Raw genomic sequence first — 17,610 nt, 5'->3', positions numbered from 1 at the left:
AGTACATACCTGGGCCAACAGCATGGACTCCTTGCGTTCCTTGGCACTCGCTCCTTTACCGACCCAGACGAAGAGACCGGACATACCGCCATCCAGAAGGAAGCAGTCCTGGTGGAGTTAAGAAAAGACATGCATAATACAGCTGATGTATCCCGCTTGATGCGAGGGTATAGCACAAAATGCGATATATATTTTAAAGTCGTTTTTTTTTTCAATAAAGCTAGAGTTGGAAGTGAGCGCAGTGCGTGTGTCCCCTTTTTACAGCAAAAGCTGCTATGAGATCACAAGGGTCTCGTGCACCACAGTTGCCCGCCGCCGCCGCCGGTGTCCGTAACCACTGTCGCACCAAATAAGAAAACTAGTAAATAAAAATACCAATGACATAATGGGATTTCAAGGCGTGTGCCCTGCGTGCGAGCTCAGTATTCTACCACTGAGCCAGGTCATTGCTTTTTTTCGTTAATGCATGTAAATAATGCAATAAAAATCATCATGATATGTGGATTGGCGCAAGGGGACGTGATGGCCAAAGACCACCAGTACATGATACAAAAGATGTGGGCAATGGGTGTGACGACTAACTGTATAGAGACCAGACATTCCTCGCGCTAACGGCAGGTAAAACATAAATGTATTAAAATCATGAGAGTGACATAAATGTGTTCAGTGAAGATGACTAGCTAAAGGTTCCGATAATAATTACTCATACATAAAGAGATGATACAGCACGAATGGTCTCAATGCGCTTGTCTCCAAGGGCCGCGAGACAGGTGCATGCCTAACCCTTTCCACGTCAATCGCGGTGAGGGTGTGGAAGACTGGTTAGACCACTTCGACTGAGTGGCTACCGTCAATGACTGGGACAATCGCCGTATGTTGAAAAACGTCTACACCTCTCTTCTTGATGCAGCAAGAGTGTGGTGCGAGAACCACGATACTTCGTTCACCAGTTGGCTGGAGCTCCATCGATTACTCCGTGAGACCTTCTGCAACCTCAAGCGGAAAGAAAGAGTTGAGCAGGTACTGTCTGCACGATTTCAACAGCCAAACGAGAGTGTTGCCATGTTTGTTGAAGATATGTCGCGACTGTCCCGACGAGCTGACCCGCAGATGCCAGAGCCCAAGAAAGTACGACTGTTAATGCGCGGCGTAAAGGAACAGCTTTTTGCGGGCCTCGTGCCCAACCCGCCAACAAGTTCGTCCGTGAGGCGACAATTACAGAGCGCATGCTTCGGATGCGGTTATCCCAGTATCGCGAGAGGAAACGACCCCTTTGTCGTTTCCTCTCGCGACAATATGTTGTGGACCACTTACGTAGAAAAAGAGAACGCCATTGCAGCATTCTCTTCTTCTGATTAGATATTTTTGCCATCCGACATTCACTAGTTGTGTTTTTGCGTGGTTTATATACACTTGCGATGGCGAATTAATGACCGGAATATGGCTACAGCGAACTCGCTGCAGCATCCACAATTCGCTATACTAACAACAACTACCCATTTTCAACAGATAAACCCGGGATCTCCTGCCAGCAAGCGCAGTCAGCTGACCTCACCAACCCGCCGATGATGTCATGGAGCTTGGACCAATCACAGGCGGTGGTCAGACTCGCGGTACCGGCTGCTGTACCTGTAGCTTCTTTTTTGACAGAATGAAGTAATTTGTATAGGTTGATGCAAACTTTTAACTCGATTTTCAAATTCGCCGCACGAAATTAGCATCGTGACATCACAACCTTTTTTTTATTGCTTCAGTGTACACCTGTTGTAAAAGCTTCCGAGCAAACACCAGAAACTAAAACGAAAGTAGCATCCAAGCTCTCATATAACAAGAACAAGCGGGTCTTGCTTACGACGAAGCATTTGATTGATGTGTGGGGTCTAACGTCCCAAAACCACCATATGATTATGAGAGACGCCGCAGTGGAGGGCTCCGAAAATTTCGACCACCTGGGGTTCTTAAACGTGCACTTAAGTCTGAGCACACGAGCCTACAACATTTCCGCCTCCATCGGAAAGGCAGCCGCCACAGCCGGGATTCGATCCCGCGACCTGCGGGTCTGCAGTCGAGTGCCTTAGCCACTAGACCACCGCGGCGGGGCCATGCATCTTTACGACTGTGAAAAGCTGCTCAACTCACGTTAGGGTCCAGGAGCGTGTGAGCGAGTGGTTTTTCACCGACCCTTTCCACTTTGAGTTCGCCATCGGCATCCGAAATTCTAAAAAAAAAGAAGAAAAATACAAAAAAACGTCAGCAGCCTCCTTTCTCTGAGATTCTCTCCGCAAGAGAGCAATAAAAATGTCAACAAAAATTTTTATATTCGCTTTTCTCCCTTTGCGGAAGACTGTTGTCGTTGATGAAGTTCTGTTACGTTGACTTTCGATACGGTGTTGGCACATATTCAAGCACTTCAATACTGCGTGACTTCTGACCAGCTTTAATTACATAGACATTGTTTTTTATCAATCGTTCTAACGGTGATGCCGATCAAGGTCTCATCAGCAGGTATCGCCAGGTCTCGTCAAATCTGAAAAAGGTTTTTGCCTCTATGACAAGCATAAGGCTTTCACATAAAAAAAAAAGATGTCTGTTATTTCTGAATCTGGCTTCATGTTGTAGCGAAATAGTTAAACGGAAGAACCTGAATGGGCACCAGTCGGTACTGCAGTGCAGAAGCATGAGATTCAATGCGGACAACACTCGCTAATAATTTATTAGGCTACCACTGATTGATTGAATCACCTCTCATCTAAAAACAAAATCAACGTACGCAAAAAGGCGCTCTAAAGATGAAATGCACACCCAATATTCATACAGAAAGTCACATTTAGAAAAAGGTGCGCGGACGGACGGACGGACGGACGGACAGACAGACAGACAGACAGACAGACAGACAGACAGACAGACAGACAGACAGACAGACAGACAGACAGACAGACAGACAGACAGACAGACAGACAGACAGACAGACAGACAGACAGACAGACAGACAGACAGACAGACAGACAGACAGACAGACAGACAGACAGACAGACAGACAGACAGACAGACAGACAGACAGACAGACAGACAGACAGACAGACAGACAGACAGACAGACAGACAGACAGACAGACAGACAGACAGACAGACAGACAGACAGACAGACAGACAGACAGACAGACAGACAGACAGACAGATAGATAGATAGATAGATAGATAGATAGATAGATAGATAGATAGATAGATAGATAGATAGATAGATAGATAGATAGATAGATAGATAGATAGATAGATAGATAGATAGATAGATAGATAGATAGATAGATAGATAGATAGACAGACAGACAGACAGACAGACAGACAGACAGACAGACAGACAGACAGACAGACAGACAGACAGACAGACAGATAGATAGATAGATAGATAGATAGATAGATAGATAGATAGATAGATAGATAGATAGATAGATAGATAGATAGATAGATAGATAGATAGATAGATAGATAGATAGATAGATAGATAGATAGATAGATAGATAGATAGATAGATAGATAGATAGATAGATAGATAGATAGATAGATAGATAGATAGATATAGATAGATAGATAGATAGATAGATAGATAGATAGATAGATAGATAGATAGATAGATAGAGATAGATAGATAGATATAGATAGATATAGATAGATATAGATAGATAGATAGATAGATAGATAGATAGATAGATAGATAGATAGATAGATAGATAGATAGATAGATAGATAGATAGATAGATAGATAGATAGATAGATAGATAGATACGCTCAAAGTCGTTGAAGTTGGCTAAGAAATGCTTCGCATTTAAAACTTGTAATACACAAAATTCAACTTACAAGGGCGCAGCCCCAATGACATAAAAAGCCACGTCGACAGAGGCCTCATTTTAATTGCACGCACTCATGGTACTCGTTTCGTGCGCGCGAGACGCGTGAATTAATAACGCTAATTAAACGAGGTGCCAGGAGAGTGAATGCCCGTCTCTTTTTCTTTGGGTATTTCTGCGCTTACGAGAAACACGAGCACAATTTGAATAGCGAGAAACGCTAGAAAGAAGATCTAGACAGCATCGTCGCCTCGGCGACGCTCCTCTCAACGCTGCTGCAACGTGCAAGAATGAATATGGATCATGTGCTCTTCGTAACGAGAACGCCTGTCAACCATAGGCGTCATTTGCGGCAAGACTGAAGATTTGTCTGTGGTAACCTATATATACATCAAAATAATCAATTTTGAGAACACGAACACAGCGAACCTGGAATCAAGGCTGCTGCATACGACGCTGAGTAGACAGAGGCGCAACTCGGTCACGTGCACATTTACAGTTGTACATACGACCAGCTGCGGATCTCATCCTACTGCGTCAAATTACTGTTGATTGAAGTCTTTAGCTTCATCGAAGACGAAAAGTGACTGTCAAGAAGAATGATGCATTGAATCACGTGACTAGAAGATATTATGGCTTGTCACGCAACGCCAAATAGCGTTAAGTCCATCTTACGTCTGACGATGATGCCACACTAAATCATGGCACGGTCACTGGTTGGCCCACACCAGACGCAGGAGAGATGCGGAAAGCTTCCGATGCATTGTCGATGTGCCCGTGTGTTTCAGTTCATTCCTTTATCCATTCCATTCCATCTTGTTTATTAAGGCGAAAACCTTAGATGCCTCATCAAGCAGGGGCGGCGGCGGGACGCAAGAAATCATCACGTGATGACGTCGCCACATCATGACTTCACAAATAGCAATAATTTACAACGTCATCGTAACGTTTCCAGTTCTGGCGTGGCATCATGTTAACGCCACACGATGCCGTTGTAGCGCCCTCCTTTGGGCGGCGACCAAAACCCGGAAGCTCGCGACATAGAAGATAATGAAGACTTCGCTTGGCAACAGCATGTGAAGCCACCGCTCGTGTTTCCTGCTGCCTCCCTCATACGCACACACGGAAAATGTGCAGTGGTAGCGTTCACGCGGAAACCAATGTCTACTTACAGTATATCGATTAATGAAGAATACATATCGTTCAGCAGAAGCCACAGGTTCTTAGGAGTCATAATAGATAGAAACCTGTCGTGGACTCCACACGTGAACTATGTGAAGAAGCGGCTGATCGCAACATGCCACATGCTCAAATTCCTTGCAGGAAAAAATTGGGGAGTGCCCATACCATCCATGCTACAACTGTACAGAGTGCTGTTTATCGGATTCTTACGGTACAGCTTACCTGCAATGTCTAACACCGGCAAGACCAACCTGCGCGCAATTCAGAGCATTCAAGCCCAAGCACTTAAGGTATGCCTTGGAATACCCCGCAGTGCTTCAACGGCTGAAACCATTGCCATCGCTCAAGATCACTCGATAAATACGCATATTATTACCGAGACAATGCGCATGCACCTCAAGCATTATGCCAGGACCCCTTCTCACCACCTGGCGAGCCTAGCTGCTGAAAGGCCCCGCACGACATACGGCACTATTGTCTCCAAGTATCGTTCATGGTTTGCTGAGACATACGCACCTGCATCAAAGCCACTGCTTCCTCCTTGGAGCTTGAGCCGGCCGCGAGTTCACTTAATGATTCCAGGAATGAGGAGAAAATCGGACTTACCGACACATGCCCTGAAACAACTGAGTCTATTCCTACTCGAAGAAAACTACAGTTACCACGTGCACATTTACACGGATGGCTCTACTACGCCGTCTAGTTCAGGTGGAGCAGTGGTTATACCATCACAAGGGATAACTCGGTGTTTTAAGACTTCACATGTGACAAGTTCAACGACGGCAGAACTCGAGGCTCTGCGCAATGCACTGGAACACATCAATTCAGAAGAAAGACCCGGTAAATGGGCTGTGTTTTCTGACTCAAAACCAGCGTTACAGTGCCTGATATCAGTTCTCCGACGCGGATGCCACGACCAGTTGACCTACCAAACCGTGAAACTTCACCACCTGTTAATACAAAAAGGCCATGACATCGTCTTTCAGTGGTTACCTGGGCATAGTGGTATAGGCGGCAATGATTCTGCAGATCATGCTGCTCGCACGTCACATAAAAAAGCGAACAGTGTTCCGATACCGCTTTCAAGAGCGGATGTGGCGAGGGAGATTCGTCAACTGGCCCGCAGTCTCACACTGACTGAGTTGAACACACCAAGCATACGACGTACACGACTGCACGAGCTCGACCCTTCACAACTCCGGCCTCCACCCGGCCTACATCGACGTGAAGCTTCGCTTCTCTATCGCCTTTGGCTGGGAGTTGCTTTCACGAAAGCTTATACCACGTTAATCAGAATTACTGACAGTGCGGCGTGCGATGTTTGCGGCACCGACGAAAATATCGAACACCTGCTGTGTCATTGTCCTCGATTTGCCTCAGAGAGAGACAAGTACTTGCCAACGCAATGCAGCGACTGTATGATCGGCCTCTTTCTGTGCAGGTGCTATTACAGCAACGTACACATGCCTCGACAGCCCACAAGGCAGTGAAAGCCCTGCTGCGTTTCCTGAGAAAGACAGGCTTGTGTGAACGCCTCTGACATGCGGTAGAGTTCTACACGCTGCAGTGAAATCACTGTCAGTCTCTCCCCCACCCCCTTTTTCCCTCTCTTCCCTCTTTCTCGTCTTTCTTGTCCCCTTCCTTTATCCCCTAGTGTAGGGTAGCCAACCGGATGTCTTTCTGGTTAACCTCCCTGCCTTCTCCCTTTTTGTTGCTTCCTCCTCCTCCTTCCTCCTCCCTCATACGCATCGACTGAGAGGAAGAAAAAGTAGATGGCTTTGGCATTCGACTCGCAAAGGCTAGTGCACAAGAGACCCAGCGAGGTCTTTTTTTTAGAGGCGGAACGTTTTCTGTATGTAGTAGCCACCTCTCGTTTTAGTCCTTGTAATGTCCGCTTGATTGTGGCATACTTGTATATGATTAATAAATGATGAAAAGATGCGCGATGGCGGTATATGGCTTGTTCATTAGAGAGACGGACAGACATACAGAAAGACGGACGGGCGGGCCGACATACATACATACATACATACATACATACATACATACATACATACATACATACATACATACATACATACATACATACATACATACATACATACATACATACATACATACATACATACATACATACATACATACATACATACATACATACATACAGATGGATAGACTAACAGACAGACACAGCCAGCCGATAATTCTCGGTTTGCCGATAAAACCCTTAGAAGCTTCGCTCCACTGATCACATCATTCACTCCGTGGATATGCTGTGATTGTTTTTCATACCACGTGGTTGAAAATGCCTATGGGAATTTTCCCTACAAAACGCCACTGCTGCAGCTTTTTATTAAGACGTGCCCTTGCGTGAGCGCACCACCCGTTGGTAAAGAGCCAACGCAGAGTAAAAGTAAAGAACGTTGGCTTTCACGAAACAACCACACATCCGTCTGGCAATCCCTACACTATATTTACACTTTGTTGGGCTACACCTTTTGCCCAGCCGTGTTTAAACATCGCACTCCGTGCCGTGTGGGAGATCCCTTGTGCGCGCGCCTCCTGGGTAAGGTGTTGGCCCATGGACGCCGCTGTTTTGATAAGCCACGAGCGAAGTAGCTTGCGAGGCACCACTCGTTAGACGCTAAAAAAAATAACGCCATCAGCACCCCTGCATCGCTCGCGCGCGCTTATCTGGCTCACGTCAAGAGCTTGAATATGCGGCGGCTTCGTGGCTTACTCTAGAGCTGCAGTAGCCCACGGAGCTTGTTTGTCTCCCCCCACGATGCAGGCTAGCGTCATCGAAAAAAAATTCTAGGCGTGTCAGACGTGTCGGCGTCGTCATTACAATAGACACTTTTAGTTGGGCGTATGTAACGAGCCCACCTACACAGCGCTGCCACGGGAGAGAACTGCTCATGTGCAGTACGCAACTCATTGATTCCAGAGATGCGCGCGTACACCCGAAAAAAAAAAAAAACGCGGCGTGCGTAAACGTGACGAGGCGAAGCCTACGCAGCGCGACGCGATATGTCGATTGATATAGGAACCAAATAGCAAACCCGCAGCGACGACGTCGAACACAGAGAGCAACAAAGCCGGCCCAAACCGAGTATATTTTACTTTGAGGGACGATGTTGCGCTGCTCCCGCATGAGGGCGCTGAAAAGCACCCAAAAACTGTTTTATTTCTAAGAACATACGTCTAGTTGAGCCAGACATATCTCGGTACGGTCAATACGGTGAACCAATAGAAGTGTCGTTGAGCGCTTCGCATGCAGCGTACGCAATGTATCGTGCAACGTACGAAGGCTCGTTACGTACGCCCAACTAAAAGTGCCTAATGAGCGACAGTTTGAACCCGTTAGAGCAATGTGCCATGCTTACACGTCATCAGGTGATTACAATTGCGGCGAAGCTTCAAAGGAAGCTCGTGAACACTATTCCTGCCGCTGTTGTGCTGCCAACAACACTTCGCAGCCAATTGTTGCGACTGAAACACGTGTCCCTTGTTGACTATATATAGCATCAACTGAAGAGGCGCTTTTCTTTTTTTAGCGGAAACATGATGAGATAACGAACTAATCAATACTTCTTCAAAACTGATCCTGCCATTATCCCTGTGCTATTAACAAGAAGCTACTTCGACACATTATGCGTTTTGACTACGACAAAAGAAGGTTTTGCGACCACCAGTGACACCAGTATAGAGTTTATAAAATGCAAAGGCAAAATAAAAACACGGTTTCAATACTTAATAAGGTGATACTATAGTGGTCAAGGTTGCTGCACGGTTGAAGCGGCAAAATGTTTAGGAAAGAACGCGTATTCACGACAGCCCCCGCCTCGGAAACACAATGACAACTGCACGGTAGTCGCACATGTACGTCAAGTATAAAGGACAAGAAAACAACTGGCTGCCTTTAGCACACACTGGTCAGGATAATCAGCGTGACTGGTTCCTCGCCTGTGCTGGTCGGGGAAAACAGGCGTCTTAATGAAAGCGAGAGGCGAAATCGCGCTCGCGTTGGTGGAGTTGCTTTCATGCAAGCTAAGCATACGGTTTTTTGTTTCCTGAGCCACTCTTACTATGGCCGCTGGATAAAAAAAACCTTGTTTTTTATCCAGTGGCCGTGCTCTTACAGCCACTGAATTGATTTCAACTGATGGGCTGATTTATTTATTAGAGTCATCTAGATTCAACAGGATCATCGCAACGCAATAGCCCTTAGGAACTTGTACTTCCAACAGGGAAAATGGTTAAAAGGATGCGCATATTATTCTGGTCAATACGGACTAACGCATCATGACGGACATTTGAAACATGACTGCAAACCACGAAGAACGTAATGTTGCGGGCGTGTTGCATATCTACCTCATATTGAAATTTAGGGCTGGCTGCGATTTTATACGCCAAGATTGAGTAAACAGTTTATAAAATTATTACAACGAAAGCTGTATATGTCTAGGCGAAAGAAGAAACCACTAGCAACGAGTTCTCCATTGCCTGCGCCGTCAGTTATGTCGTTCATCTCTTCACAGCCGTGCCGCCGAGCCCACGCGCAGCAGTTTGAGCTTACAACTTCCACATGCATGGTCGGGCCGCAGATCGCACGAACGTCCGACCAGCAGACAACTTTCCACGAACCACGCCGTAAGCTGATCCACGAGAAAATTCATGTTCGATCGATGCCTGATGGGCACAAAATAGATGGCGTAGCAACTGACGACCCTTCCGAGCAAGCGATAACGGTGAGCCCATGGAACGGCATACAAGGCGCAGAATGTGGCAATGACGGGAAGGCGTTCGCCAAGGCCCGCTTTCGGCGGGAGTTTCTCGAGTGGCTTATGGCTTGAACTGCGGCGTCTGCGTCCGCCTATGGCCACACGTTTCATCTTCGCTGGTTAATCATCTGTACGGAGTGCTTGGGCGGTGATTTTTTTTTCCACCAGTGACGTCTTTTGAAGACTGACTGGTAGCACGAAACCTGAGACGAGTGGACAAAACAAAGACGAACGAGGACACTGTTATCGTGCGTTAACCTCAAGTTAGCTTAAACCACTGAACAAGTAAACGTGTTAACTGACCTATATAGTTTTCGATTGAAAACTGTGTAGTCAAATTATTATGTGCACCGCCCCTACGTAGTGCCTCACGGCGATGTAGGTGAAATGTAAATAAATAAAATAAATAATATGCCAACTGCTCCAACTAGTTGCAGACATTTTATAAAAGGGATTTCGTTAACGTGCCGCCTATAGGGGCGCTATTTCTATGTAATCGGAAGTTCTCCACACAAAGTGAGGAAACGGTTACATTCAGCGTATGTTTATATAAACCCGTGCGCAGCTTCGCAGCACACAACGGTGTCCTCAAAAACAGCACTTTAAAAACAACTTCCAGCAGCTTCCGTGGCAGCCGCTGCGCAGCAATGCAGCTAGCTAACACAACAGGCGCGCCAACAAATCGAGCCTTATCGGCTGTCGGCCATGCACGCATATGCAAAGGGCTGGCGTACCTGTGAAGCGAGACCTCGGTGTCACTGGAGCGTTCGTGTTCGACATCGTCGCCTCCCTCGGCGGCATCCTTGACGTCCGAAGGAGAGCCCGTGCCGAGTTCCTCGAAGAAAATATTCACCTCGGCCTCGCAGCTGTGCTCGTCTGCGACAGAGTGGAGAACGAAATGCGCCACGGTCAGGGTGAGATACGCGAGCAGGCTGAATTAACTCCCATGTGGCAGCCGTCACTACTCGCTACACTTTGATCGTCAGCCGCAGCTGCGCGCAACCAAACGCGTGCCCACGCTTCCGCTTGAGTTGGAAATCTAGGCAGGCCTTCTCTTGCACACCGACAACTGTAGTAGTGCATGCATTTTTTCTTCGTGTTTTGTCTTCCTTTTTTTTCAACGTGAGTGCATTTACGTGACTACAAGGATGACATAAATGACCGTGAACGAGTAATGAGATGTGCGTCCGAGAGATAATTACAGATGATTTAGGGTGGTCGAGAGTACAAAAATATACGGCTTGGAACAACAAAAGCAAATAAGAAAATGAGTTAACAAATAAGAAAGCAATACGCGCTGACATTGATACAGCCACCGTACGCCTTTGCTAACACATTTGATTTTCTTTTTTACGTAAGTACGGGCTTCGCTTTCTTCTTTTTTTTACTACACAGTAATAACATTAATTGTAGACTGTAGACGTCCCAAAACCACGCTATGATTATAACAGACGCCGTAACCGAGAAATCCAGAAAATTCGTCTATACGGACTTGAATATGCATACGGCCTCCAGTTGATTGATTTGTGGGGTTTAACGTCCCAAAACCACCATATGATTATGAGAGACGCCGTAGTGGAGGGCTCCGGAAATTTCGACCACCTGGGGTTCTTTAACGTGCACCCAAATCTGAGCACACGGGCCTACAACATTTCCGCCTCCATCGGAAATGCAGCCGCCGCAGCCGGGATTCGAACCCGCGACCTGCGGGTAAGCAGCCGAGTACCTTAGCCACTAGACCGCCGCGGCGGGGCACGGCCTCCAGTGTTTCACTTCCATCAAACAGAGGCCGCCGCGGCCGGGATTCGAACCCGCTATCTTCGGTACAGCAGTCGCGTCCTATAACCATGGTGGTCTATACATTAGACCATTATGGCGGTTTGACAACGCATCTCAAACGATCGCTAAGGTCTTGAGTGTGGAGAAGTGAGAATTATACATCGTGCACTGACGCCAGTGAAAACGTCATGCTGGAGAACCGTATAGTACACGAAAGGTTTGTGATGTCATGAGTTAGTGCTATCAGTGCATCACCTGCAAGTGATTTCGTTGTTTATGGATAGAGGACCTTGAAATTCTGGCCTTATCATTGTTATATTGAAGCCGATCAAGCGCGATGTGATCCCGCTGCTTTTACGTCACCAAGACCGCCATGTTGGTCAACCAGTGCGTTATAAAACTGCGGCAAGCAAGCTATCTCCGCAAGCTCATTAAACCCAGCGGTAACTCAGCGATCAGCCCTGGGTTCACTTTGTAAATGAAATGTTTAATGTTATAGTACATATCAGATGTGGATAATCAAAGCATACTACGAGTTTTCAACTTTGCGCCACTAGGCGGAGGACAATTCTAATCTCTATATTCCATCATGTGTGAAGCAAGAAGGAGACAACGAAAAAAATGCATATCCACGGAGTGAATGATGATGAGTGGGGCGAAACGTCCGTCCGTCCGTCCGTCTGTCTGGCGACAAGCACGAGATACTGCCGGCAGTTCGTGAGATACTGCCGGTTACGCCTGACGCAGGACAAGGTTAGACTAACATAAGCTTCGCCCCTACAACTCGGAGGAAGCTTCAGCTTCGCCTTCAAGTGCAGATCGCGATAGCGTCATAGGGCGTGCGCATCACTGTCTGAACTGTTAGCGTGTTTCAGATCTCGGTGCAGGCCTCAACCATGCCGTCAGAAAACAAACAACCATGCACGTAACATTGGCCGTTCTAAACTTCAAAGTGTCATCGAATGCCTAGTGCAAGCACAGTTGTAACGTTCCCACTACGTCATAATTATTCATTCTGGGAATCAGCCAAGGGCGCCCACATACGCATTGGTATATGGCAACACGTGACACTATGCAACTGTTTACTTTGTTTACGGTTCTACTGCTGCTGATGATTAAATATACTTGAGCGCTTTCAAAGGGTGGGCCTTTGAAACACCCACTCGTTGCTCCATTAGCATCTTTCGATGTCTGACGTGGTCATGCGGTCCTCCCAATCCCACTTCCCCTCGTAGATCTTCGGTCGAGTCGGCGTCGGCGTTCGCAACGGCTCGGTTCGTGAGCTCTCGAGGCACCGCGTGCACCACTTCGTTGCCGGCCAGCGGAGTTTCTGTGTGTGCGGGGGTCCATATTCCAAAAGTGTGATTTTTCTTCAGAACTTTCTTTTCAATATTCATCAGGATTTGCAGCGCGCCTCGGGAGACACGGCCGTTAGCATAGTTACATATAGCCGCTTGCGAGTCACCGATGCGAGTCACCGGTGGTGGCCACCGCGAGAGCGACGGCCGCCTCCTATAAGCCGTCTCGGTTGGAGCCTGAATTATCATTGCGACAGCAATTATATGCACGCTCTCGGCTGCATTTCGCCGCCGGCGTCAACGTCGATGTCATGCACCGCATATGTATACGTATCGATATAAAAAAAACGGAAGACAAAAATCCAGTAAATAGACAACGGCGCGCAAAATCGAACGTGGCACCTCCGCGGCGTGAATGCGAGGCGTTAACCACTGAGCCACCGAGAGGTTTTTTTTTTCTTTATTAATGAGCCACCGAGAGGTACTTCCTTCAACGGTCAAACGGCAAGCTCTTTATATCTGCCACTTACAGCTGTTGGCGGGCATCTCGGGCGTGACTATCATGGTTTTAGCATTATAAGCACGATGGCGCAATCATCGCACGGCGGCTCTCATCTCTCAGGCGTACTTCGGCCCGCGGAGAGCAGGTGAGTAGACGATTACTCACGCGCCCTTATCTCGCGGTGGGGACAATGGTATGCCTTGGCTGGCCTTGGGCCTTCGCCGGAACGATTCCGTTGTAGTTACGGGGCGCACAAAGGTCACTGCAATCGTTGCACAGCCTCCGTTTGCGGAAAGGGTGCGCTTTTCAGACAAAGCGACATGCAACTGAGACGCTTATTAGCGTTCATCTGTACCTGTGAGTACGTTTCGGGCGTCATTTTTGCGTGAGAAACGTGGGGCATGTTTCGATATGCTTGCCATTCTGCGTGTGGCCTTCCAATTTGTTGCTATCACGTTCATTGCTTCGCCTTCGCGGCAAAGCTGTGACTTTTTTCTTTCATTTGCATCTTTGTGATTTTTTGGTCACAGACGTGATGATGATGATTTTTCACTCACAACAAACGACGCCGACGCCCACACCGACATTTCAGCAAAACGAGCTGTTTAATGCTGTCGCGTTAAAACAGTGCAGACGTATTAAATTCGAAGAATTTTTTTGCGAAATTCGGCGACTTTGAGCGTATCTATCTATCTATCTATCTATCTATCTATCTATCTATCTATCTATCTATCTATCTATCTATCTATCTATCTATCTATCTATCTAGCCACCTACGACTTTTAGCTCTCCTGGCCGTTTCGATAATGGTATCAATATCAAAATCGGTATGGAATAACATGACGGTATAACCAATATAAGTGACTAGTCATAACTCATAAAACATCATGACGTGTATGTCATGATTTACATTTCATTGTTTTGCTGCTCTTACGGTCGTTTCATTTACATGACATATTGGAAAACTGGTATAGTATGACATTACTGCATGGCGAACGTAAGTGACAGACGCTAACGTGGAAATCGTGACATGCATATTATGTATGTCACGACTACACGCCACGCTCATGGTGCGCTCACGGTCATTTCGCTAGCTTCACAATGTATCAAATTGGCTATTAGGGACAGGAATGGATGACAAAGGTATATGACTGCTGAAACATGACAATTATGAGATGCATGTCATGTAAAAACATGACTACATGCCATGCTACGTGACGTGAATGGACGACGAACACAATTGCCAGGCGCAAGCATGATAATCATGACATGGAAGTCTTGTACGGCATAATTTACGTACGCTCCGGAACGTTGTGCTGATTTTAAAGTGACATATCAACTTTTCTCATTCGTGCTTCGCATATCATCGTTTCCCACTGTACGTGGGATCTGCCAGTTTTTTTTTTTGGGGGGGGGGGGGGGGGCACAATCAATATTTAACAATCGTGATGTCTGTTTCCTAACTGCGTTCAGCGGATTTTACCTGGGACTAGAATTTAAATTTAGCGTTTCCGTCAATTCATCAAAAACCTCGTATAAAGCCTATTACATGTCGTAAGTGCCCCTGAAATCATGGCAACAACAAAAAATTTGGTTTGGAATGGCAAGTAGTGCCCTCCATTTCCAGTCTGGTTCACACCATCTCACTCAAAATCTTTTGCGTGCCGTACGAACAGAAGACAGCGTATAAATATCCTACGTACAGCGGTATTGAAAAAGCCTCAAAGTTGGCGCGCCTTATTGTAGGCAACATGTACCCGAAACATGAATCGAACGATTAATAAGAAAGTTAACGCCAGCATGCTATCGCAGGACCTTTTACTCACACATGTTTATGAAGGCGAAATGCAGTTTTTTATTCATATGAGAACGAATAAATAATAATAATAATAATAATAATAATAATAATAATAATAATAATAATAATAATAATAATAATAATAATAATAATAATAATAATAATAATAATAATAATAATAATAACTTCTTTATTTCCATCAGCGATGGAGGAGACTGCGGGTAAAAGTTGCTTCACACACAAGCAACTTTACAGCAGCGACAGCACACATGATGACACAAAAACAAACTTTCCGAAAAATCACTGTTAATTCATACATGAACAGTTACATCAGCATTACTCTTGTTTACTAAGTGAGCCTAAATTGATGAAATGGTCACGCAGTGTTCGTACAGAAGTGAATGGTATTTCAATCTTTTATTTCAGACATGAGTTCAAAAGGGTTGGTAAAGTGATATTCACTGCATAGAGTAATTTCTCCGCGCAGTGACCACCTTCCATTGTTCTGAGTGACGAGTGTTGTATGAATGTGTTTTTTTTTGCTGAAGTAATTAGCCCATGAAAGAACTTTTAGTTTTCTTTTGTTTCACGTTTGAACGCTAGACTTAACTTATAAAGGGTAAACACGCGAAATACATTTGTTTTCAAAAATGAATCCGAAGTGTCAGAGTTATATGGCACATGGAAAACTGAGCGTAAAAACTTTTTCCTGTAGTATGTGAAGTCTTTTCACGCATGTTTGCGGGTTCTATATTGAATACAACACAGGTTTCGAGCTGTGGAAAGAGATCCTCAAGAGCAGATGGATGCAGCTTTCTCCAGTTTCTTTTGCTCTTCATGACACGTGCCAGGAGAAACGGCGCGGCGCCGTTTAGCGTCACGAGCGCCACCTGCACGCCCACAAAGGGTGCGCCGCATCGCGCGTGTCTTTCTTTACTTGCACTCTCGCTATAACTCCGCGTTGAACAGACGAAGTTGCTCGCGGTCCTCGCTGCTCGAGGCGTCATTAATGGCGCGCGATCAAGCACGACGACGGCGTGGGCGTCGGGGGCGCCGCGGGCCGCGGCGAAAGTCGCAGGTCATGATGATTCGACCGAAAACGGCGACACGACCTCGAGGCCACCCGCTGCACCGGCGACGTCATCTCTTTTTCTTTAGGCTCCCGCTTTGACGCGCCAACGACCCCGCGAGCGATAACGCTACTGCCGCGTCAGGAGGAAGGATGCAGCACAAGGCTCCTTCTCCTCCCACCCCTCACTTTCTTTCACTGTACTCTGTTCTATCGAGTACGTACAGGCTACACGCGCTTGAGAAATAGCACAGCCACTATAGACAAACGCAGTGTAAAAGGGCATTAGCGCAGAGAAGCAAAGGCTCAACTTAATGAATGAATGAATGAATGAATGAATGAATGAATGAACAAACGAATGAATGAATGAATGAATGAACGAATGAACGAACGAACGAATGAATGAATGAATGAATGAATGAATGAATGAATGAATGAATGAATGAATGAATGAATGAAAAACTCTACTCGAGCAAAGGAATTCTACCAGCGAAGTCTTCAGTCCAGGGCCCCTGTGGTGTTTGCACTGGGACACTGCGGCGTCCTACTAGAATCCTGAAGAACAGCTCAAGCTGACCAGCAGAGCTCGCGAAGGCTCGAAAAAGTAGGAAAGGTCCGGCGCTAAGCTCGCTGAAAAGGTCTGATTCCTACAACTGTTTCTCGAGTCTTTATTTCTTTGTTTGCGCTAATATGTCTCCCTTTCACGTTACCCAACTCGTCCAGCAACAAATCCTACTAAACGCAGTACGCTACAAACTCATTTGTCTTCTGGTGGCTCTCCGAAGGCAGTAGTGACTGCCCTCCAGTGTCAAAACTGCATTTTCGTATGTATCTTAGGTAACGGGTAACACTATCCAGACGTTTGGGCGGAGTATCGCCAACTAATATATACCAGCTGTGGTTTACTTCAAGAACCTCAAGACATCAAATCCTTGCGACCATCTGTAGACTTACTGCAGAGCCACTGTGCATTGGTGGCGCACCATGCAAGCAAGAAACACGGAAGCAGAAACGGTGATAGCAAAGCTCGCTCACTCCTTTACCCATTCGCTTTGAACCAACTGGCCTGCAAGGAACTCTCACTGCTGCGCATCTTCGCGTATGGATGATACGGGTACATACATCCTCATGTCCTCCCATATATCTTTCCTACGGTGCATGGTAGTTATCTACACGGCCACCTGCCTACCTTTTTCCCCATTTCTGCTCTCTTTCTTTCGGTATACATCTCTCTCATTGACCACATAGCGTCACACTGTGTGCTTTACGGTAACGAGCAGCAGGGCCCTTGTTGTCTTCCAAACAAGGGGCGAGCGACGATGCTGCGAGTCATTTGCGACAACCTCGAACGTGC

General features: G+C 46.4%; 1 protein-coding gene across 3 annotated transcripts in view; it reads right to left on the bottom strand.

The window, feature by feature from the left end:
* Positions 1–17,610, bottom strand: part of Gel (Gelsolin) — a 154,902-nt gene that overhangs the window by 29,155 nt on the left and 108,137 nt on the right. For all 3 annotated transcript variants that reach the window (XR_012883872.1, XM_075865294.1, XM_037412205.2), the window contains exons 6-8: positions 10,545–10,686; positions 2,140–2,218; positions 10–108 (exon numbers count right to left, since the gene is read on the bottom strand). Coding sequence is in view for 2 of the 3 variants with exons in the window: in XM_075865294.1 (XP_075721409.1) it covers positions 10–108; positions 2,140–2,218; positions 10,545–10,686 (320 nt within the window). In the remaining variant the exon portion in view is untranslated. The remainder of the gene's footprint in view (positions 1–9; positions 109–2,139; positions 2,219–10,544; positions 10,687–17,610) is intronic.

Source organism: Rhipicephalus microplus, chromosome 1, assembly GCF_043290135.1.
Source record: "Rhipicephalus microplus isolate Deutch F79 chromosome 1, USDA_Rmic, whole genome shotgun sequence".
NCBI lineage: Eukaryota > Metazoa > Arthropoda > Arachnida > Ixodida > Ixodidae > Rhipicephalus > Rhipicephalus microplus.
Note: the sequence above shows the minus strand (reverse complement) of the source record. Positions and strands in the feature narration are given on the sequence as shown.